The sequence below is a fragment of the Heliangelus exortis genome, chromosome 4 (assembly GCF_036169615.1).
Source record: "Heliangelus exortis chromosome 4, bHelExo1.hap1, whole genome shotgun sequence".
Lineage (NCBI taxonomy): Eukaryota > Metazoa > Chordata > Aves > Apodiformes > Trochilidae > Heliangelus > Heliangelus exortis.
In genome coordinates, this window is record NC_092425.1 from 38,055,015 (window position 1) to 38,079,593 (window position 24,579).

At 39.4% G+C, this 24,579-nt stretch overlaps 1 protein-coding gene across 2 annotated transcripts in view; it reads left to right on the forward strand.

Annotated features, from left to right (window-relative positions):
* The first annotated feature begins 775 nt into the window (after positions 1-775).
* The window catches only part of FBXL5 (F-box and leucine rich repeat protein 5), a 33,746-nt gene continuing 9,942 nt past the window's right edge, over positions 776-24,579 (forward strand). The window contains exons 1-9 of one of the 2 annotated variants that reach the window (XM_071743923.1): positions 776-942; positions 13,547-13,762; positions 15,506-15,601; positions 16,400-16,583; positions 18,837-19,019; positions 19,727-19,852; positions 20,638-20,786; positions 20,982-21,064; positions 22,643-23,365. In XM_071743923.1, coding sequence (XP_071600024.1) covers positions 859-942; positions 13,547-13,762; positions 15,506-15,601; positions 16,400-16,583; positions 18,837-19,019; positions 19,727-19,852; positions 20,638-20,786; positions 20,982-21,064; positions 22,643-23,365 — 1,844 coding nt within the window. In that variant the 5' untranslated portion in view covers positions 776-858. The remainder of the gene's footprint in view (positions 943-13,546; positions 13,763-15,505; positions 15,602-16,399; positions 16,584-18,836; positions 19,020-19,726; positions 19,853-20,637; positions 20,787-20,981; positions 21,065-22,642; positions 23,366-24,579) is intronic. The other variant, XM_071743922.1, reaches the window with a different exon arrangement.

Below are 24,579 nucleotides of genomic sequence, written 5' to 3' on the forward strand. Positions count from 1 at the left end.
TAATCTGTTTAATATCTGCAACATTTTTTTTTACTGGAATAGTTTTCAGAAAGAAAGGTCTGCTGCTTGTGTTACTTTTGACAGTGGATTTTTGGGGACATTTACCACGCATTGCCATGCCAGCTGACAGTCACACCTTTTGTCAAACTGATGTGTAAACTCAATTCTGGCAATCATTCCAACCATTTCTGAAACGTTGCCTGGGTAGATGAATACCAAAGGCTGGTGGTTCTGCTCCTTTTGTCTCAGATGCTAAAAGTCATGCAGGATTTCTACTTATCCAGCAGAAATGCTGCAGAAAACCGAGCGCAGATAACCCCGCTGCAGCCCAGCCTGGGACATACACCTCCTCCCTCATGAAAACACCTCCTTTGCAGACACCCTTTATTATTCCCCACGTCGTCATCTCCTCTGAGAGTTTCCATTACTCCCTTTCACAACGCAACCTGGAATTCCTTTGGATTACCAATTAAATGCAGAAAAACGGTGCCCACGGCCTACAAGGTGACTCGGGGGGAATGGAGACGGCTACGACGCACCGGGAGCCCCTTCCCTCCAGCTCGGCCTCTCCTCCCCAGCCGTGACATTTTGCAGCCAGGCTTCTCAACCCTGGGGCAGCCCCGCAAAACCTCGGGGAGGAAAGGGATGAATCCTCCCCCCCCTGCAGCCCGATCCCCGTGTGTCTTCCACATCCCCCCCTCAGGACACCCCCAGCGCCTCCGCCATCTTCCCCTTTCCCCGCCTCACGCCGCTCCCCGCGGGGGAGGGGCGGGGCCCAACTGCGCATGCGCGGGGCGGGTGTTGCCGCCGCCGTCAGCGCCGCCAGCGCCGGGCGCGGCGCGGCTCTATGGGGACAACATGGCTCCCTTCCCCGAGGAGGTGGATGTCTTCTCGGCTCCCCACTGGCGGATGAAGCAGCTCGTAGGGCTCTACTGTGATAAGGTAACGCGTGGGGGTTGCTTCCTCCTTGTCCGTGGCCGGCCGGCCGGCAGGCAGGTGGGAGAGAAGGAGGGTTTCGGTAGTGCGCGGCTGTCAGCAGACCCGGCCCCGCCGGTAACTTCTCCTCAGCGCTGCTGAGGGAGCTCCCGGTCTCTTCGGTTCCTTTCCCGCTTGAAGGTGGCGGGGATGGTGATGCCGCCTTCCTCGCCGCGCCCTTCAGGCCCGGCTCCTGGTTCTCCTCGCCGGGGTGGGTGTCCCGCTCTCTCTCCACAGCTTCCAGGAGCGGGCACCACGCCTTCCGCCCGCCTTCCCTCTCTCCGGGCTCGGGGGAAGGGGAGCGCCGCGGTTCGTCCCCTCTCCCATTCCCCCACTGGATTTGCTGCCTGGGCACTGAGGTTGGGTGCGGCGGGCTTAGGAGTGGGTGCCCCGGGGTCCCGGAGGTGCTGAGGAGAAGCAGCAAACCCCGTCGGTTTTTGTTAAATTAAGCGGTGAGTAGGTTAAATTAATTGTTAAATTAAGCGGCGGGTAGGCTAAAGATAATCCTAGGTAGGTTGCTTTTAAATATTTAAACGCATATATAGTTTTTACTCGTGGACAAAAGTAATTTTTGATCTTGCTGCAGGGTAGTCAGTAACTAAGGCTGATGAGTCACCTGAGAGGCAAACTTTGCATCAGCAGCTTGGGTTGTGATGGAAGGGTTTCAGGGTAATACCTAAAAGACAGCACTCAGAAAGTGATGCCTCCCATCTCTGGGCATAAATGGCTATTTGGAGAACCAACCTAGCTAACAGGCATTTAATAAGAGGGTGAAGTTCCATGAGAGACAGTCTCATGGCTTACTGGTGCTAAAAGGGGAGTTTGTGCTTCCTTTCCCTGTTTGCCACAGGCCACCTTGTATTGCTCTGGGGCTCACCAGGTCCCTTCGGGTGGGTCTGTTCAGTTTGCTAATGGGTGAAGAAAAAGTGATGTGTTTTGCTGGGTTAGTTAACTGGACAGGCTGAGCCAGAGGGTCTGGAGGGGGAATTAGGTGAGATCTGGTGTATTTTCATTTTCCTTTTACCCCTTAGTGTTTTTGCAGTTAACTTTATGTTTACTTTTTGGTGGCATGAAGCTTGCTGATGCCTTAAAAGTGGATTTTATATGAAAGGAAACAAACACCTGAGACTCTTCTGCTCCTGACTCCCTGTAACAGTGTTACTGTATTGCTGACTGCAGCTGAACAGGTTTTGTGTGAATCTCCAGAAACTAGTTACTTGGGTTTTATCCTAGTGAGGCATTTCTGTCACTTTTATTGAGCCTTCCACAAAGTTCATGCCAAATTTGCCATAACTTGATAAAAGTAAAACTGCCTGGGCAGGAATGCTTGATGCTCCTAAATATTGGCAAATGTGACCCAGTTTGCAGTGAGCGTAATATCTCATTTTCTAAAAAAAAAAAAAAATTAAAATTAAAATAATTAAAATTAAATGCATGGGAGTTTGCTTACTTCCTTTTTCTTTAAGATATACAAATATTAATGAATGGAATTTTAAAAAAAGTATTCAGTTTTGCATCTTTTCACCCTGTGAACTTGCAGACTGTCTGACCTGTGACCTTTGTATTAGAGTAATACCAGTGTTGCATCAGAAAAAACTCTCTGAACTGTGTTTGATTTTCTTGTGTGATTTAGATGCCATAACTGATAAGACTCATCTGCTTACATGGCAATTATAATCTGTGAAGCCACGCTCTTTAGAAATTCAGTTTGTTCCTGAAGGGTCTTTAAGGGTGTTTAATTTTCTGAGCTAGATGTTACTTGCTGTTCCTCATGTTTCCTCTACACTCCAATACAGTTACTATCAGGGGGCTGAATTTAATAAATTCTGTGAGGTGTTAGCAAGGGTGAAATGGGTACATCCGTGCCTTGCTTTTCAGGGGAACAGATGTATCTGATAAGTATGTAGCTACTCCTTTTAGGACAGAAAGACTCAGTTTATTTTGTTCATCCAGGACTTGATGCAAGACCGATCAGTGAAGTGGATATTTAAGATGTTTGGTGCATTAATAAAGTTACCCTCCTTCTTTTTTAACTGTTACTGGCAGAGATTTTGCCATGTGTTTGCTGTATTCTTAAATGGCAATTGTACCTGTGTAGTACACAGTGCCTTGGGCTTGGATCATGAGAATAACTAAAATTCTGCCCGCAAAGTTGTCAAATCTGTTGCCTGATCTGATTCTCTGAGCCCTGTATCTCTGTGTAGGTAGTGGAGTGCTACAGCAGGCAGGCTTTATAGCTAAAATGCTTCCCCTAATGCCTTACGTCATCTTTGCTACAAATAGAGCAGATTCTGTTTTCCCATCTCTAGTGAACCCTTCTGCATTTTCAGAAAGATCTTCTGCCTATTTGCCGACTACAGCCATGTTCCTCCATCTTGGTTCTCTCTCTCCTGGCCTAAGCAAACTGATTCATTTTACTTCACCATCCGGGTCCATACCTCGGTGTACTTGTTGATTTTGTCAGGACTCGGCTGCCTTCTTCCAACAGTTGTAGCTATCTGACTGCTGCTGTTAGGCTTGTGTGCCTTCCTGGCTCCCATCAGCACTTAAAGTTACTCAGAGAGACTCAAAGCTGGCAGAAAAAACATCTTTCTCCAGAAGCAGGGTAGTTTTTCAGCAAGGCCTGCTCAGATGGGTAGTGGAGCCAGTGTGAGGCAGAGGGTGGGACCGTGACAGCCACCAACTACATGGGCTTAAACTAGTGTGAAACCTCAGCCTAATTATATGTGTTTTACTGAAATCTGTTGTGCAAAACGGGGAACTGCTAATGTTGAGTAGAGCAGATGTGTTTTGGATGTGTTATTTTGCAGAGTTTGTTGTTTTGTTGCTTTTTTTTTTTTTTTTTAGCAGCAGCATACATACTTGCTTTGTGCTTCTCTACAATCCTGTGCTTCTCTGAGGGCTGATACTCAAATTTCCTTTCATATTCGTCATTGAACTACTGTCATGTGTTCAGAAGCATGCACTTAGCCAAGTCAAAGTGTCCAGCAGAGACATTGTTGCATTATGTTCTTGTTTCCTGCACTGGAGGATGCACCACTGACATTCCCAGCTTTCCTGCTTTCCCAGCTGTGGCTGAAAGTTTCCTATCTGTCAGGAGGCAGCACAGATTTCGACTGATAGTGTGTTGAAAATCCCGTTGTGGTTTGATGGGAAATATTGGTATCTACAGCTTGAGAGCACCATTCGCAAGTGCTTGAGCTTCCCTACAGTTTCCTGTAGAATGTATTAATCTGCTGTAAGGCAAAAAAAGTATCAAAAACGTTAAATATATGCCCTGTACTAAGTCTCATGTTCCTCTTTAGTTTGGTTATCTTATCTAAAGGAAATCAGATCCTTTTTTCTAAACAAATCTGAGCTGGCCAGTTGTTACTTCATTAGCTTCAAGATCAGGGCTGCTCAAGTAGCAGACTCTGGTCTAGATACACTCTGCAGTTAATTTTGGCTGGGCCTTCTCCAGAGAAAAAACACTTGGTATTGCTCTACGGGTTGTCAAACTTCCTGCTATCTTGTGGAGTTACTGCATCTAAAGAGTATGTTTTCAGGTCTTTGTGTTATGGAATTACTCAGGAAATTTTGGCTGCTCTCAGAAAGCACTAGGAAAAGTGGTCACTAATGCAGTTATCCACGACTGATGACTTTTCTCATGTGTTTCTGCCTGCCTCTCAAAACTAGCGTGAGAATTCACACTGTGACTGAGTAGATCTAATAATTATCTGCTGCTTGAAGGGTTAATTGCTGATGATATCCTCTGTGCTTGCATGACCCCTCGATGTTCATCTGGCATCTAGCACACTGAAGCGAAAAGTGATTCACTGAACTGGCTCAATAAGAAGTCAGACAAGCTCCAGAACCAGGTTGAAGGCATGGGAGGAGGGAACAGGGCTTAACCATTGTAGAAGTAAACAGCTGCTTTAATAGCTCAGTTTTATTGTGAAACGTTTGGGTGTTTGATCAAAAACATCTACATTCTTTTTGCCCGACTTCAGTCTTCTCTGATCTCACCTTTCTGTAAAAGATCTCTGCAGTTATTTCTTATGGTTCAGCAATTACTCTGGCTGGTTCTTCCAGGAAATTAAGATCAATTTTGTCATGTTCTGCTGACTTGAGTACATTGAACATGTATAAATATTTAACTGGTATTTTTCTTTTCTAGCCTATACTTCTGACTCCTTGTTAAAAATTAATCTACATAAATATTTTTCCTAATTAACTTCCTTATGAAGACTTGAGCAAAGACATTTAATTCTGCTGTTGTCATCTCTGCCTTTCCTCTTAAACAGTTGTCTTAAAGTATCCCTCTTCTTCTTTTATATAAGTACACATAGATTTTTTTCCTGTTTTTCTGTGACCTTAGGTCTGCTTGCTTGTTGTCTCAGTGCTGTTCTATTCTACTTACCTGCACTGTTAAGTTCTTGGTGATTTTTTGAAGGATTTTTTTTTTCAAAACTTAGATACGGCTAAAAAGTTCCTCTCTTTATTTCCCAGTAATGGTTTCTTTTGATATCTTGCATTTCTCTTGCACTTTGGTGTCTGTTTTAATAGCCTTCAGTTGTGGTTCAGTTGTTTCTGTTCCTTGCAAGCTTTGACCTGTGATGAAGAGAATTAATTGTTTTCATGTGTTTAAATTGTGATGCTCTTACAGTGAGGATATTGCAGATGAACCATTTCAGGGGTGAAAAATACTGCTCAATTAAGTTGAATTGACGTTGTAAAGCAGTGGGCAGGGAATTAGGTGTCCATATTATTATTACACTTTTCATGGCAGCCAGGAGGACTTAAAAAAATAGACAAATAATCAACATTCTAGCTTTGAAAGAAAAAATCAAGTGTTTTTCTTGGTGTCCTTGAACAGAAGATAAGTGTTTCTTGAAGATAAGTCTCCTATATCTAATCAACAAATATCAGTTCTACTTTTGAAATACCTTTTCTGTCTTTTGCTACACTGTCATTAATTTTCTATCTCTGCTTCAAATATATGTCTGTTGAATTAGAAATTCATAGTATCTGGTTATTAACAATTAACATTCTGTAGCATGTTTAACATTCTTCACCTATGTTTAGAATGAATAAACAGCTACTTAGGAGGCTTGGTGTTAATAAGTCTGCAAACGATGGGCTCCACTGTCCCTGCAGGCAGAAAATGGAAAGAAATTCCTTCCCTCCTCATTAGCATCCAGAAGCAGATGAGCAATTTACTGTCCTTGCCTCTGAGTATTTCATCAGGGACTCTGCCAGTTGGCTTTCCATCTTAGCTTCTGGATGCTGAATAGTTCAATAACTTCTTGTTCTACCTATTGGGAAATAACACCTTTGAATTCCTTTTTCATGCAGAAGAGTATTTTGAAGATGAATCTCACAGTGTGGTTTAACAATCTACATTTAAAAGTAAATGCATTTTAAGTAAAGTGTCAAAGGATGTCTGAAATGGAGGACAGTAATGATAAAACGTGTTTGGTGTTTTAAGTGAGGCTCTTCAGACCTGCACAGCAGCTTTGCTCCCTTCTTCATGGTGCTTTTATCTTTTGTTGCCACCTCAAACCTTCTGACTGTTTCTTTATTTGTCTAGCAAAACACCTATTTTTTTTTTTTCTTGCCTATGAGCTGCTTTGCCCTTTTGTATCTCTCTTCATAAGAAAAATCAGAGTGTATTTTCTTATGCCAGACACCATAGAAGTGTTTTTTCCAAGTAATTGCTTAGCACATATTTTTGCTGTCCCAGTTGTAGGAAAAGTTTTCTGTTGACCCTTTGCATGTTCCACTGACCTTTTGTCCTTTCCTCCAGCCTGCTCTGGAGAGCAGTAGTAACCCACCTGTGCCCTTCTCTGCTTTAAGCAACAATAATTTATTCTCTTCTACTCTGTGGTACAAAAAATAATAAAGGGGTGCCTTCTAAAACACTGGAGACTGTAATTAGTGTTTATCAGCGTTCATACTCGTTTTATGCAGCTATCCTAGGATATGCTTTAGCAGATTAAATAGAATTTAATTCTTTGATCAGTTGGGATTCTTGAGAGGCTTGGCTTTTTATTTGTTTTTGCAGTTAGTGCCCAAGGTGAATTAAGCTGGAATGGTGAATTTTTCCAGTGCCTACCATCAGATGTGTAAGGAAATAGCAGTGGAACTGCTGCACACATTTTTTGCTGTGTTTGTAGCTTGCTGTTTACTGCAGTGGGAGAGTGGAGAGGAGCCTAGAGGCTGCAGTTGTTTTACTCTTGGGACTGTAGATACATCCTGACAGAAGGCCAAAAGGCCAAAAAGGACCACATCTAGAATGTGCATGAGGAATGCTATGACACAGATACCTAAATAACAGCATCGTTGCAGGCGTTCATGAAAACTCATTTGAGGATCTTTTCTTTCTTATTCTTAGATTTTTCTTAAATGTTTTGTTGGGTTTATTCCTGCAGAGCCAGTGGCAGCTTGTGTCCCTTCATCCCTGGTAGACCTGCACTAGTGGAGATGACATGGTAGAGGAGGCTCAGCTGCTTTTTCTGGTGCTTCCTGAGCTATGCTTTTTGCTACAGTCCCCAAGGGGATCTCACACAACAATTACATCACTGAAGATCTTGGTACAGTCAGTCCCATATCATATGTCTCTTTGTAAAAAGCCCTTCATGACTAAAAAAATTACCTACAGGTGTTAATTAGATAGTGTTAACTGTGTATGTAGTGAAAGCAAATTATATCAAAGACTTCAATAAAAGGGAAATACAGCAGTTTGTTTCTGCCTCCATTGTGATTCTCTTTATCAGCTTGGCCTCCCTCTACGTTTCAAAATACAGGGAGTACAAGATTTTACCTGCCCTGTTGCCTGTGCTCTTTGAAAATGAAAATTTTTTCTGTCTTAATCTCTTAATCTTTGAGTTAATACAGTGTTTGTTGTTTTGGTTTTGCGTTTCAAAAAGAAGAAAACCAAAACCAAACTACTTCAAGATTTTAGTTAGGCTGCAAAACAACGGATGAGATTACATAGAAGACTGGATTATATTGAGAAGATGACAGATGGGCATTTGTAAGTTCTGGATTTCTTGTTGAGTTCTGTCAGATCCTGTCCTTCCCGACTGCTGTACTTAATATTATCATTTTGTGTTGACCCACAGCCAAGAAAACACCCAGAGCAAAAAACCTGTATGACTCCTCTGATTTAAGCCCTCATGAATCCAAACTGCTGAAGCATGGAATAGTTTAGCTAATTCTTGTACTCTTCACCTTCTTTACTTCTACATAAAAGAACAAACCAAGAAGCAGGGGACACTATGAGAGGACAGTCATCCTTTTTGCTGGGCTGTCTTGGCACTACACTTCTGCTTTGGGAGGAATATAAACTCTTAATAACAACTTCTTGTTGTGGATTCCTAAGACCTTCCCTGGAAGTGGGTGTCACTGCAGGATGTCAGTCAGACTGGCACACTGACTGGGTGAAAAATGAAGCCACTAAAAAAGGCAAAACTTCCTACTGGATCAGTACCCTAAATGCAGCTGTGTAATTGCTAGAGCATATTCCAAGGGAAGTAGGAGGAATGTACAGCTGGAAGCAGGGGCAGGGCTGCTGCTTCTGGATGTTTCTTCCCCCATCCCATAAATTACAGCAGATTAAGCATAACGTGAAACTCCGCTCTGTTGGTGTTGACTCAGGCACTCCTTACAATGGCCATTTTTGCTCCATTTTCTTGCTCATAAAATTGAGATATATTACTGCAGAGTCCCAGTTCCTGACCTTTCAATTTTAGTGCTATATGTATGTGAAATTATAATATCTAAAAATGTAAGATTTAAAAGTTGTAGCTGACTAGTAGCTGTTGTTGGGTTTTTTGTTTTGGTTTGGGTTTTTTTCTTTTTTTTTTTTTTTTTTTCACCTATTGCTGTGCTAGTCTGATAAGAGCTGCATACTTCTTTTTCTTGATATTTCCTGTTTGCTACTTTCTCCTTGCTGGGTAGTTGTATGCTTGGATGTTTTTAAGGAAGAAGCAAACCTTTCCAGTTATTAAATGTTTTTTTGTGGCATAGATATTTATGAAATAACTTTTAAGTTTACCCACTGTAAACTGACATTCTTGGAGAATTAATTTTCTCTTCTTCTAGGCAGACTTTTTTCCATATTGGCACATGTGTAAAATGCTTCCAGAAACCTAGTGATACTGGGGTTTTTGTTTGGGTTTTTTTTTTAGTGATTTAATTAACAGTCTTGTGCTTTCCTATTTAGTTGCAACATTTTGGATAGGAATACCTGTCTTCATCTGCCAGAAAGTTTCTTTTTTTGTGAAAGCACTAAAGGCGTGAGGGAGATGCAAGAATTAAATGTAGATTTACCTTCAGTGGAATGAACATGGAGCACTGTATAAATAGAAGTTACTGTTAGTCTTGCCAGTTATTGTCATTGTGTTCTTGAAGCACTAAAACAAAATGATAGCTTAATGTAAGGGTGTTTGTTGTATCTTTATACATTCATCTACTTCTTAATAATCCTGATACTAGTTTACACATAGTTTACCTTCATCTTGACTGTGTTAACTGCTCTGTTATAGTTTAGACACTCACCTAAAACTGGTAAATCATTGTCTGACCTACAAAGATTTTTCAAGCATAGCTTTTTTATAATTGCATCATTTGCTGGGCATCTTTTTTTAAACCTCAAGTGATTTGTTTATTTGTTTATTTACTTTTTTTCCTCAACAAAGGAACAAGGAAGAGCGGAATTACTGGATTTTTTAAATCAGTGACAGAACAAGGGATAATGGTTTTAAGTTGGAAGAGGGGAGACTTAGCTTAGACATTAGGAAGAAATTCTTTAGTGTGAAGGTGGTGAAACACTGGCACAGGTTGCCTGAAGAAGTTGTGGATGCCTCATTCCTGGATGTGTTCAAGGCCAGGCTGGATGGGGTTTGGATGTGGGAGTTGTCCCTGCCCATGCCGAGGGTTTGGAACTGGATGATCTTTAAGGTCCCTTCCAGCTCAAACCATTCTATGATTTTGTGACCTTCACTGCTTGGCACCAGAGAGGCCCTTGTATCACTGATGAAATAAAGTTGATGTGTGGTGTTGTTGTGGTTATTTGGCTTTGCTTGTTTGGTTTTTAATAAATAATAACACTGAGTTAACAGCTCCTGTCTACTTTTTAGTACACCTACATCAGCCTATGTGCTTCAGACAGAATTTGCAGTGTGACTGACTCCTGTCTGGCCTCTTGCTCAGGCTGTTGGGATTTTATATAATTCTGAACTTTCATGAGCCTTTAAGAGGCCCCCTCACTGTTTCTTCTGTGGTTGCTCCTGAAGTTTGCATTTCAAATAGAAAAACAGTTGTGTTGTAACTTAGTTGTTTAATATCTTCAGAAATCCAGAAAGCTCCCAGGTAGCTCCTGACACCTGTGGCTGTGATAATTGGTTTAGTGCTGGGTGCTGTGAGCCTGCTCAGGGATCACCCATGCCCTGTGCTTTGTGTTTTTTACCAGTCAGCAAATACCTGTAATGCAACCCATTTCCTCCCCATTGCTATTCTCTTGGATTCTCTGTCCAAATTTGGGGGGTGATGTTTTTTTTCTTGCACTAAACTCCTGCACTAGTTTTCCATGTGTAGACCTGGTGAAAAGTGGACCTTGGAGTGAAGCAGCTGCTGCCTGTTTATAGTCTTGGTCCCCCATCATGAGACTTCATCAGTCCTGGTAATGAAATTACAGATCTGACCAAGTGACTTTGTTGCTAGGCTACCTGTCCTCTGAAAAGCCAGTTTTCCTCAGCTTTAGCTGACCTTTTTAATGTACCAATTGCTGATTTGAGCACAGTCATTAAACTTCAATATCCTCTCTGTAGTTCCTAATCCCTTGGATGTCTGCTGGAGGCCTCTGGCAGAGGCAAAAATGCAAGTGTTTCATGCTGTAGTGGCTTCAATAACATCTAGAGCAGGAATTCTTAAATTGCATCCACAAATGGATTATTTTTCTTTCAGATTTGGGGGTTCAACAGAAGTTTGAGTGTTGAAACATTTTGAGTCAGGAAGCTGAGAAGATACTATTTTGTGTCAAAACAAAAAAACCAATTTTGTGAATTTTTTTATTTTTTACACCCAACAACAAAGTAAAAGTTTTGTCTAGCCTTCCTGTTACACACTGCAGAAGCCTTATGTGTGTTCTTACATCAATCAAAATGCCAAGAATTTGGGAGAAAATTGGATTCTTGGGGAAAAGGGACTTTGGGGACTGACTGAGGTGTTTCTTTATGAGTATAATGAACCATTTTGGGACAGTCCTCGATCAAGGGGAATACTACTTCAGAAACCAAACTTTACTATGAATGAGGTCTGAATTCCAAATGGCTGGAGGTGAAAGATGCTGATTTTTGTACCCTTGTCCAGTGGTTCTTTAGACTTCTGTGTTTCTCTGTGGAAAAACTATGCTGTAGTTTCATCTGGTACCCTTGCTCTGTGTACTGCAGTCTCTGAGCTTAGCACAGGAATGAAATGGTGTTCAGAGCCAGGGTCTTGTGGCACGTACATCACAATTCATGTCTCAAATCCTAACACATCACAAACACAACAGTTTTTGACCTGTCAGTAGTTGCTCTAAAAGATACTGAGAAGGGGGAGGAGGAGGGGAAAATCTCTTTATTTTGCCTGATTTTCTATTTCTGCTGAGGCTAAGTAAATTACTACTAGTAGTAGTAGTAGTAGTAGTATTGTTGTTGTTGTTATTTTTTCTTTATTTTTCTTTATTTTTATTTCATAATGGCAATATTTTGCTCCCATGTGCAACATGCAAGGCTGACTTGGAGTTGCATAAGTACTTGGCAGATGTCCAGCGTGTTTCAGTTGCACCGCCAGTGGTTGCTGGGAAGTGGTAATGCAGTGTCAGAATGAATAAGTGCATTTGGTTCTTTTTTTGTTTGCTGTTTGAAAAAAAAAAAAAAAAGGTATTTTAGGCAAATAGGGTTAATTCTGATGTATAGAAGTATGTATGAATGTGTGTGTCTCAGAATCCCAGTCCCAGTAAAACCCTGAGATTCCGGAATCTTCGTGATCCGAAACACTTGTAAATACTCAAGTGGCTTGTGTTCTTAATTAAATTAAAATATTCTTATTTTTAGAATGCTTGCTCTCTTATAGTGCTGTAGGCTATGATTCTTGAGCTGTACATAGGCTAAAACAGAGGAATGGAAAAAATACTACATTTCTACATTCACCAAAGGAAAACAGAGTCTTAAAATATAATGTTGCTAGTGGTGACTGTATGCATATAAAAGTGGTCATGTTTTACCTAGAATTTTTTTCTCTTTTGATTTGTTCTCACTCCATTAGAAACCTTTTCTAACAGCTAATACAGTTTGTATTCACTTGGTAGGACTCAGTGTTTCTTGTGGATAGTATGTCCTTAAAGGTATGCTCAGGGGCCTGTGGTAGTGCCTTCTTACTATGGACTCAAATATCTGAGAAAGTGTCCAAGCCTTTCAGTTACATGCCAGGCTGAGGAGATTGCTTTGATTTCTACTAGGAAATCCTTCTACATTTGTTTATCTCAATGTTTCACAAGATTGGTTTATGTTCCTTAAACCCAACTTTGATTTTACTGTTGCCTTAAAGCTAATGCAATAGCTGCATTGTTCTCTCAAGGATGATCTTCCTTAAAAAAGTTATCATACTTCTTTGCTGTTTTCTTAAGCTGTGTTCATTCATGTGGAATGAGGCAGTTGCAGTCAGAATTTGTCTGATTAGACAAATACTTCATCCATTATTGCATACATTGTAAAACTTCTGTAGTTGCAATTGATTTAGGTTCATTTTTTTTTTTAATTCAAAGCCTGTGGTGAGAAATTGAGTTCAATAGCTGCCTCTGGAAATTAGAGAGCTGTACAATAAATTCCTTCATTTACTTAAACCTCATTCACAAAGCCCAACATAATTGTAAAACTGTTCTGTTAACTTATTTTGGGGAGTTAGCAGAATTTGAGTGTGGCTTAGTGTTTTAATGAACTGCAAGAGGAAATATATACGTGAACCAATCATGCATAATGAATTTTTTTAAAGTTTCAAAACAAGCTTGAGTGGTTTTTATAGTTCCAAGAGCTCCATGCTCCGTGTCCTTCCTGTGTTGGGGGACCCACAAATGTTGAGGCCCCAGTCCTGCAGATGGGGTCTCATGAGAATGGAACCAGAGGTGGGGAATTGAGCTGTTGGCCACATGTCCCTTGATGCAGACCAAGATACAGTTGGCTTTCTGGGCTGCAAGTGGCCATTGACAGCTCATGTTACATTTTTTGCCAGCTGGCACTCCCAAGTCCTTTTCCTCGGGAAAATGGCACACACTAGTTTGTGTATTCCTATCTATGCACATGAATCTCTAATGTTTTATCTGTTGTGCTTGAAGATTTAAAGGAAAAGCTTTAAATACTCTTCATTTTCTTATCTCTTTGAAGTGAATTGCTTGAATTACAAACTGAATTTTTATTTTTTCCTGTTTTCAGCTCTTTAAGTAATGGGAGCACTGAGTAACAGGCACCTAATACTTAGTTTTAGGTATTTAACTTGACCTTGATATGTTTTTCATTGAGTTTTATAGTGAACTTTTTCTTCCTCCTAGCTTTCCAAGACCAACTTTTCCAACAACAATGATTTTCGGGCTCTTCTGCAGTCTCTTTATGCCACATTCAAGGAATTTAAAATGCATGAGCAGATTGAAAATGAGTGTATCATTGGTTTGCTTCAGCAACGCAGCAGGACAGTGTACAATGTGCACTCAGACAACAAACTCTCAGAGATGCTCAGCCTCTTTGAGAAAGGCTTGAAGAATGTCAAGGTAAGTAGATTATAAAAAGGGCTTGTCTCCTAAGCAAAGCGTGCTGTGATTCTGAATTAGTTTGCCTCAACTTTGCTTGGTACTCTCTACAAATAAACTAAGGAGGAAGAAGAAACATCTGTGGTTGCTTGATATAGTCCTGAAATTCTTTTGCCATTCATCATAGTTATTAAATTACCTCTGAAAAGAGTTTTTACTAGTGTATTTGTGACAGATGTCCATCACTGCATAATTGGAGGTGTTTTGGAAAGACAGCAGGGGATTTTCAAGTATGAAGGCCCTGCTAATTGATCAGAACATTTCTTGACTGTAGAAGTAATGTTTTTTATTAATTTTCAAGGAAACCCAAAGTATCTTTTTTGTGGCACATGGCATTGTATTTTTGTCACAAGTGGAGATGATTACCATACTTAAAGGCATTGTTTTATTCTGTTAGTGAGTCATGTACTCCTTCCAGTAATCTGTTACTCAGTAATGTTGTTAATGTTCCAGTCCTCAAGAAACTATAAATGTTATTTATCCAGCTGGCTTTTTCTCAACTTAAAGTTGTTAACTTCCTCTCCAGTAAAATCTTATTTGAATTGTGCTGTGTTCTTCTGGGGTACCCAACTCAGCTCCCTCTTACTACACTCTTAAGAACTGTTGTCTCCAGTAATAATTTGACATCTCATTTCTAGTATAAGTTGTCCATATTTTCAGTAAGAAAAAAGTGAATATGCAGGTGATTTCATTTTACTGTTTAAGGCTGAGAATCCTACAAATACTTTTTTTTCCTTGTGCATATGAAACTTTAGAATCTGTTTACTTCCCATTAATGAAATGGAAAATGAAGGAAAGGAAAAAAGAGGAGGAAATTAATGCTTGACTTAATGCTATACCTTCTCTGATAAGATGCTAGTGTTCTGTTACTTGACTAAAGTGTGGAAAAACAGATTTTTCTAATTCTCTTTATATATATTAACTGTTAGGTTGTTTTGATAGTGTAGTTAATTTAATTTAAACTGATGGCTCCAGTCTTTTTTTCTGTAGTAGTCAGGGTTTCTTGATGCTGTACAAGTTTGAAAATGAAAACATTTACTGTAAGAACTATGAGGAACTTCAGTATGTTGCAATTACTGGGCAGACTTCAGAACCAGTTTCTCATTACTGGCATTATAGAACAAGGTAACAAATGGACAGATGAGGTTGGTTTAACTTTTAGCATTTAAAAGTCAGTTCCATCTTTTCTTTGGAAATGAATCTTTATAAAGATGTCTAGAGTGTGTGTGATTAAATTCTGATTATAATTTGGAAGCTAGAACTGTAGAATTATTAATGGGAAATGTTTGCAGTGAAAAGGTGAAGTGGAACTGCTTTATCCTATAATAATTCTTATGCAGATCCTTAGCTTAGTCTGTTACTACTTTGAACTTTGGGTGAGACTGTAGATTGGCAGACTTCAATCTTTGCTCCAAAGCAGAAATATGATTAGACAAGTTAATTTATACTTCATAACAAAATAAATTTCCATCAGGAAGGAAAGGAATACTTTGTTCTGCCTACAAACAGGTCAGTACAGACTGTCAGCTTGTCATGAAACTTTGTTAGTGAACACATTCTTACCGTGAAATAGAGCAAACATGCTGCATGCATGGGGAAGACATAATGGGCTTTACTTTGAAATACTGGTTTATTTAACAGTTCATCCCTTGAATGAATGGACAGGGTTAGATAATAGTTAATTTATCTTTGCTTGCTTCTCAGAATGAATATGAGCAGCTGAACTATGCGAAACAGCTCAAAGAGAGATTGGAAGCCTTTACCAGGGATTTCCTTCCTCACATGAAAGAGGAAGAGGAGGTAGGTAAAAACTGTCCTTAGATATTGTGTTGATATTTTTTTTGGGGTGTTGGGATGATTGAATAGAGACAAAGGGCTTAGAGGTTCATTTTTTTCACAATTCTGTGTTTTTATTACTAGGCCAGTTGGCATTCAGGACTGTGGTGTAATTGTTCTGTGACTGCAAAGTGACGCATTCTGAAACAGGGAATATACTGAAAATTTAGGATGAAACTCTGGTCCTTTCTCAAAAATTCTTAACAGTAGCCCACTGGGGCCAGACTTTGTCTGCAGCAGGTATTTATTTAAGGGGGTGTATAACAAAACTTAAAGGAAAAAGAAGTCCTGGAAACTGGTGCTTTATGACTCAAACTGACACTCCCAGTAAGCCTCTGACCTATATTTGAAGCATAGACTAGTACTGCCAGTCTGATGATTTATGGGTATCCAGAACCTGGGAAGCATCTGTTGGGAGAGAGTAGATCTGCCAAAGTTGGTCCAAGAAAAGTCTTCTGTCATGTTTTTCTTCCTTGCCACTTTGCCTTCTGTGTGAGTACCTCAGTAAGTTGCATAGTTTAAGCAACTTTAATTGCTTCCCTTTTCTTTTGAAGGACACAGTTCAAAAACTTGTCTGGAACAAGACAGAGGGTTGGAACTCAAAACTTCCATGGTCCTTTACTTAATATTCATTTAACATATGACATGTTTTACTTGGAGAGAAATTGAAACAGGAATTACTGTGTTGGGAGGTCTGTGTAGCATTATTGAGTATCTTCATCAGCATCAGACTTGGTTTTTTCCCCTGTTCTTTTGCTTTAGGTTTTTCAGCCAATGTTGATGGAATACTTTACTTATGAAGAACTGAAAGATATTAAGAAGAAAGTAATTGCACAGCACTGCTCACAGAAGGAGGCTGCAGAGTTCAAAGGTCTTAGCAAATGGAATCAAGCAGAAGAGCTTCAGAAGGTCTTTAAATATTCTGTGGATGAGAAGGCAGATCAAGGTGAAGCATCTCATTAAAGTAATTTTCAAACTGCAGTTTTTATCTAAAATGTCACACCAGTGACACACCTGAAGTTATGTGCTGGCAGATAAATAGTTTTTATAAATTGAGAATTGGGAATTTCTTCAAACCAGTTCTGAAACTTCAGGAACTACTGTTTACTTCAGGCTTCTTGGCAGGTTTTAATGCAGACAGGACTTCACTGTTTACCTATTACCTACCTTCTTCCTCTCCCTTCCCTCCCTATTATATTTGATACAATAAACAGGTGGAGAAGTTAGAATTAACTTCTGATTTTATACAGCCACTGAAATGGAATTTTCTGTTTGGAGCCCCTGCATTTAATTATTGGTTTTCTGAACTGCTTTATAGGCTTTTCTATTTATGGTTTAATAAAACAGGATAGTTAACTAACTGACAATATTTCAAGTTAAAAGCAACTGGCCTTCTGCTTCACTGCTTGACTTTTGGGGGCTGCTCAGGAACAGGAAAGGAAGGAACTCTGTGTGTGGAGTGATGCAAGGGAATGAATCCGTGCAGCATGTGAGCAGGTCAGGTGAAATGTGGGTTCTGAAAGTGGATATTTCATTTTCATTCACCTCTTTACCTTTCCTTACAATAAGTGGATGACTTCTGAAATGCACTTCAGGCTTGTTCTATGACAGTTGAAGCAGCTGAAGAGGTCCATGTTTACAGTTTTCAATCTTAACTAATAAAGAAGAGTTGATGGCCCAAAGAAGAGGAATTAATGTACCAGAAGTGTAATACTGGGGTGTAAGACTGATAAGCAGAGCAGTCCCTCGTTGACTGATGTGGTGGTTTTGATAAGATATGGTGCTTTCATTAGAAAAACCCCTCTGTAATCACATTTTTATTCTTTTTTTAATGAAACTTGACTGCTCTGAACTACCAAACTGGTCATTTTCTGCCCTCCAGGTGCAGCCTTCAGAAAATACCATGGTCCATGGTGTGAAATACCATTGGGTCTGAACAGATGAGTGTGACAGAAGTAGCCTTACAGCATTACTTGCTGTGAAGTCCAGCTGGAGTAGCAGTTTTGGGACAGCTGGAATTCAGCAGTGGTTATTTTCTAGACTTCAGGGAGAGGGAAGTATGTATCCTGCATCTCTTCTTCAAAAATAGAAGAAAATAACACAGCTTGGGAGTCCTGTGCAGTCTTACTGCATTTAAAAATCCTCTGTGGTTGCCTGCAGTGGATTGCCAGGTGTGCAAATAAATATATTGATTTGTCAAAATGAAACTATATTTAAGTTAAGTAGCAATAGGTAAAGTTTACATTATGTTCACTTTTGAAGTTTCTTTCTTTGTAAGAAGAAACCTGATCTCACTTTAAAGTATTATGCACTTTGTGTCCTAACTTTAAAAGCAAATCCCTACTAGTTTGTGTAACCTGCTACTTCTAAGGACTCCTCAAAATTATTTTAGAAATACTTTTTTTCTCAAGTTGCCTTTAAACAAAGCATTAAAAATTAATTTAACACAGAAAAAAAATGACCAGTTGAACTTCTGAAATTATTTTTTTCATATCATTTGTAGTTCTCTTTGTACTTATGCAATAAGGGAGAGCTGTTGGAGATGGTTCCTACTCCTGTCCATTGAAATATTAATTGCAGGAGTAAAAAATCTTAATTTTTAGGACTACCTTCCAACTTGAATAGCTTGTCACCATTCAGAAGTTAAAATTAATTGCCTGTACTCTGAGTTAAAGCTAGAAATAAAGTATGAGACAGTTGCAAAGAGGTAGGTGTGGACTTCTTGCTGTTTTCCAGTCAAGAGTGGTCCCAGATGGTGGGTTCTGTGTGCTAGTACCATTTTCTGGGAATGTGGCAAAAATTTGTATTGCCTGTGACCATAAGGGATTTTTAAAGAGCATTTAATTTGTAGCAGATAATGCTATAAATAATCTTGTGGTTGAGTAGGAATTTACTTCTATCTGCTGCATTTTTGACTCTGGGATGGTCAAGGATTGGAAAAAACTACTCAGCTGAGAAACTGGAAAGCAGAAAACTTAGCTGATTTTGTTTTGGTTTTTTTGTTTAAGGTGGTATTACAGTGGATGACTTTTTAAAGCCAAAGTGATACCTATGTTTTTCTTTTTTGCAACTCTTTTGCCAAACTGTTTGTTTAAATTTTTTTCAGACACTATTTTTTCATTGCCCCAGTCAAAGTGGGAGTTCCATTATTATGTAAAGCTGTGAGAATGTGCCTTTAACATAACCTTCTGTGTTTCAGAAACTGAAGTAACAGGACTCACCACAAATATTACCAATCTTCCTCCTGAAGTGATGCTGACCATTTTCAGTTACCTTAATCCCCAAGAGTTGTGTCAGTGTAGCCAAGTAAGCACTGAATGGTCACAGCTGGCTAAAACTGGATCTCTCTGGAAACATCTTTACCCTGTTCGTTGGGCCAGAGGTAAGTGAAATTTAATTCTTCCTTTGAAAGTGTGTTAATTATCAGAACTTCTCAGTCTGTAGCAGAGAACCTCTTAGTGAATGCTGTCAGCCTGAGAGCTGAGCCTCATGGAAGGCTGGGTCCTTGTGGCAAGGATAGTGCCCTGAAATTCAGTTAAATGTTAAGAATCCCCAGAACACACACCCCTCTTATAGAGCTAAGAAACTAAAAGTTGTGATAGTAACTCAGGAGTAGCTCCTGTATAAAAACAGTTGATTACTTTTACCAAGGTTTGTTTGCTTGAATAAATGGTAGCAAGTATATTCACTAATACAGCATATTAATTATGATATAAGAATCTGAAGAGGTTTTGAATTATAAAAGCTGTTGCTACACTTGTGTGGGTAATATTTTTATTTCATTAAGTTGCTAGGTAGAGGTAAAGGATATTTCATTAATTCCTGACTTAAAGTATATATATTTCATTAGCTCCCAACTAGTATTTTTTCTTGTGAGAGCTCTGTCTTATGGTTCAGACCTAACTGCAGAATTGAAGTGTAAAACAAATGAAACTCCAACACATCCTCACAATCTATTCTTACTTTTTATGGTCAATCTCCAAAGAAAACTGTGTGAATGTAATTGCTTTTTTTCTGCAGTGACAAGAAGCTTGTCTTAATTTTTTTCTTTTTTTCTTTTATTTTTCCCCTGGGTTGGGGGGTGAGCAGGTGATTGGTACAGTGGTCCTGCAGCAGATCTTGAGACAGAACCTGATGAGGAATGGGTGAAAAATAGAAAAGATGAAAGTCGTGCTTTCCAGGAATGGGATGAAGATGCTGACATAGATGAATCTGGTAGGTACATTCTGATACTGGTGATTTTATTTTTTCCTGAAAAGACAGCTAGAAGAAAAAAATTTATGAAATGGATTTTTTTACTGTAAAATCAGTTTAAATTATGAATTCTATTATAAATGATACCATTAAAATAAAGACAAGTGCATAAGACATATGTTCTGTCTAGATTAAATGCTTCCTAAATCAAGTAGACTTCTGCAGTAAAAAAGTTTCATGTAGCAACTCCTTACAAAGGTTCCTGAAGTAAGTGCTTTTTTTCCTCATCATCATCTCATTGTGACTTCCAGCTGAGTGAAAAAATGGGGGAATGGGAAAGAAGCAGGCAGATGGTTTTAATGAGCTTAAGTTAATTAATCTTGGAGAGATCAAACCTGAGTGCAGGTAGAAGAGTTCTGGGGATGTGTCTGGGTACAAAGTGCCCTGTCGGGTAGTATTGCAATGCATAAAGCAAGTTGGTGGAAACAGCTGCCCCACAGAGCCCTGAGCAGTGCATAACATGTAGTCAATATTTCTCCAAGTCATTTAATGATGATTTTTGTGTTAAAACTTACTGCTTTTGCTTGGTGTTTGAGTTAAACTTTTCAGTACTATCAGAAAAACAAGCAGCTTTTTTGAGATACTTTATTTTGAGCTCCAGTTCACCCCTGTAAGATACTTTCTGAAACTGATGCCATTTAAAGCTTTCATTATTTCCTGCTGCCCTGTTTGATTCAAGATGCCAATGTGAATTTCAAGTGGCTCACAGCATATTTTAAGTCTTACACTTTGTTTTTCTTTTGCAGAAGAAGCAGCTGAAGATTCACTTGCCATTAATATAGCACAAATGGAAAAACGTTTACTTCATGGCTTAATTCATAATGTCCTCCCTCATGTAGGCTCCTCAGTGAAGACATTAGTGTTGGCCTACAGTTCTGCAGTGTCTAGCAAAATGGTATGTAATTTCTAATTGGCATTTAATGATTGTGGCTGCCAGCCTCTAATTAATAACTAATGTTGCTAATGTTAATCCACTCAGGTAGTGAAAATGAGTTGCAGCTCAAGAGAATGTTAATTCATATTTTGTCTCTTGACACTCAGCCTTATTGGCTGTGATACCTTTACTCATTATTTTCCTTTCCTTTTCCAGGTTAGACAGATCTTGGAGCTTTGCCCCAACTTGGAATATTTGGATCTCACTCAAACTGATATTTCAGACTCTGCATTTGGAAGGTTTGATAACTATTGTTTCTTTAACAAAATAATCTTCTTTTTGAGGGGGGGGGAAACCATTCAAATGTGTCTTAATCCACTCCCAATAAAGAGATAAATAGGGAGGCTGCATTGAGGATTCACACAACAGATGAATGAAAGTAGCATTTAATTTTTTGTTATGGCCATTTAAAATTCTGTGTCTTCACTATTGGATATGCAGTAGTTATCAGTCTGTAGCTATCCATGACAATAATTGTGTTTTGTCCTAATACTAGAAACTTCAAATTGTGTACAGATTTTGCAGAGTCACTCAGTTGTAGTAGTTCTTGCTCCAGTACAGCTGGAATTCCAGGTTTGGAATCACTGCTATTTAAGGCAGTGATGAAATGGTGGGGAAAGTGCTAAGGTGTAGATGTAGTAACTGGATTCCTGAGTTTTACTGAAGCCTGCAGAAATGTCCTGGATGTCGGTGGGATGGTGCATGGATGCAGAGCTTGAATCATATTGTGCTTTCAAATTTTATGTGCTAACACAGAAAATGTTACCAACAGGGATGCTGGTGACAACACTGCAGTGTGTGTAAAAAGTTTTAGTTGAAGTGAAAGCCTTACAGTCTTTGTGAGCTTTTGCCAATCTGTAGTAAAATTTACATTATTTGCTGTTCCTCAGGTATTGCTGTAACTCAAATAGTGAGTTTGGTTTGCTATAAATACAAATTATCAGTTAGAGAAAGTAAATGATAGTTAACTGTGGAAAAGTAAAGGTCACTTAAAGCACATATATAGTTTTATAGCTAATAATATAGTGGCAGTACTGTAGGTGAAATTTCTATTTCAGCTAAAAAAGATAAGGCTTGAAGGGGTAGAGTTTGTGTGAATATAAAAAAATCTGATTGCATTATAATCACTAATAACTGTTCTGGAATAATTGATATTGTACATAGAATGTATTTCAGGAATCCAGCTGTTCTTTCTGAAGGAAATGGAGGCTGTATGATCTAGCAGCCAAGCTTGACAAAACTTAAATACTAGAAATTCAGACATTCTCAAATGTTTCGTTAGTTTGTTTTTGGAGTGAAACTTGCTAGCTCAGTAAGTTCATTTATTTTTAGCCTTCTGAGAAGTTAAAAGTGGTGTCTAGTAACTTAAATAGCTCTTGGTAACTTCACTGTACACAACAGAAGTTGCTGTTGGAAATGATTGTCACAAATGTATTTGGTGTTTGCAACCTGATCTTGTTCAGTGTGTGGCAAATTTGGGCTTCTTTTCAGTCTCAGTGGCAAATCTGGGCTTCTTTTCAGTCTCAGTATCAAATTTGGGCTTGTTTTAAATCTTGTTGTATATGGGAAGAAATGCAGGTTGTTACTGATTTATGATTGATTTCAAATTTTTTTAGACATAATTTTTCTAGGCATAAATGCAGCAGTTGGGGTCTCAAATGTAGCCAGTCTGGTGTTTTTTCTTAAAATGTTCTGTGAAATACTTTCCCTACCAAATTTTCTTTTGTATACTTAGCCATAACACCTGTTTCTAAACACAAAACAAACCCCAAGCCACCAACCAACCATCCCAATTTTTAATTTTTTTCTGATTTCAGTTGGTCTTCAGTTGGCTGTTGTCAGAATCTCCGCCACCTGGATCTGTCTGGATGTGAAAAAATCACAGATGTGGCTATAGAGAGAGTTTCCAGAGCACTGGGTATTGTCTCAACTCACCCTATCAGAGGCATCCTGAAAAGCTGCAGGAACAGGAATGCCAAGACTTTGTGGAAAAACAGAGAGATCCCTCTGCACTCCAACAAGAAGTATAATTGTTTGCATGAAATCAACAACGAAAACCTCATAGAGGCAGGAGAGGGTGCTCAGCACTGGACTAAACCTGAGAGCTCTGAAAACTTCAGTCCTGCATACGTGTGGATGCTGGATGCAGAGGATTTAGCTGACATTGAGGATGCTGCAGAGTGGAGACACAGAAATGTGGAAGGGTTTTGTCTTATGGAACCAACATCCCCTGTTAATTGTTCTGCATCTTGCTACAGTAGAGACATTTATGGATTAAGGACTAGAGGGTGGCAGCAGCACTGTGCTTCTACTGACTTGATTTACTGCGGTCACTCCTTCTGTTGTGCTGGGACAGCACTAAGAACTATTCAAGCACTTCCAGAGTCCTCTGCACTGTGTAAAAAACCAACAAGGACTAAGCAGTCAGAGAAAAAAGACTCTGCATACTCTGGGAGTGAAAAAACAGATGAAGAGACTGCACGAGTTCTTCAGTTTCTCAGTCTGTCTGGGTGTTACCAGATCACAGACCGAGCTCTCAGGTGAGGAGACATTTTTTTGAGCTATTTTGCTGCAGAATTTTTTTTTTTCTGGTTTTATTTGATGGTTCACTCCAGGGTGACTCTGCCTGGTTTTGGTAGAAACATTTGTACTGAAGAGACTTCCATTATTACTTTGGTAAGTTGAAAGTGGTCTTTGCATCTTAAATATTTATAGCACCAGACTTAACCTTTCTCCAGCTTTTTTGGGGGGAATTGAAAAAAAATTAAATATTTTAGATTTATCCTCTGAAATCAAGTGTTTTTGTGACTTTGTTGTTCTAAGTAGTATTAATACTTTTAGATTTGATCTTCAGTGATTCCTTTTTAGGAAGTTGTGATGATTCACTGATTTTTTTCCATTATGCCTTTCATTAAGCATCCAACTTTATATGGCATATTATTCCAGTTTTATAATCTTTCTGGGTAATGAGAGAATTTATGGGCAGGATGGATCAATAAGGCCAATTGTGTAAGGTACAACAATGCCATGTGCTGTCCCCTACACTTGGGTCACAACCCCTCCTGCAATGCTACAGGTTTGGGGAAGAGTGTCTAGAAGGCTGCCCTGAGAACAGGACCTGGGTGTGCTGGCCAGCAGTTGGCTGAACATGAGATTGGGGATTAAGAAGAATTAGTAAGAATTAGAATTAGGAAGAATTTCTTCACCAGAAGGGTTGTCAAGCACTGGATCAGACTGCCCAGGGGAGTGTAGGGGTTGAGTCACCATCCCTGGAGGCATTTAAAAGTGTAGATATGGTGCTTAGGGACATGGTTTAATGGTGGACTTGGAAGTGTAAGGATTACAGTTGAAATTTATGATCCCAAGGGTCTTTTCCAACCTAAATGTTTCTGTGAGTCTCTTAATTTTGCATGTGCATCATAATACTTTTGCATCATGTTAAACACAACATCATGGGACAAAGGAGGAGAAAAAATAGTTGGAAGATGACTTGAGCATTGAGGTGACTTCAAGAGGGTTAGAAAATTCCCTGTGTTGGATAGTATTTGCCATGGAGACTGTGTCAGAAAAATGTGATTCACATTTCATAATGGAATAAAAATCAAAATGGGATGAATCTGAAGTACTTAGTGCTTAGGTCTGCTGCAGTACTTTGGGGCTAATTAAAGCTTCTTGGAGAGGGAGAACTTCATGCCTACCTGTACTGTATTTGTCTCTCTGGAGGCTTCATTCCCATTTGATGTTCAGAAGTTCC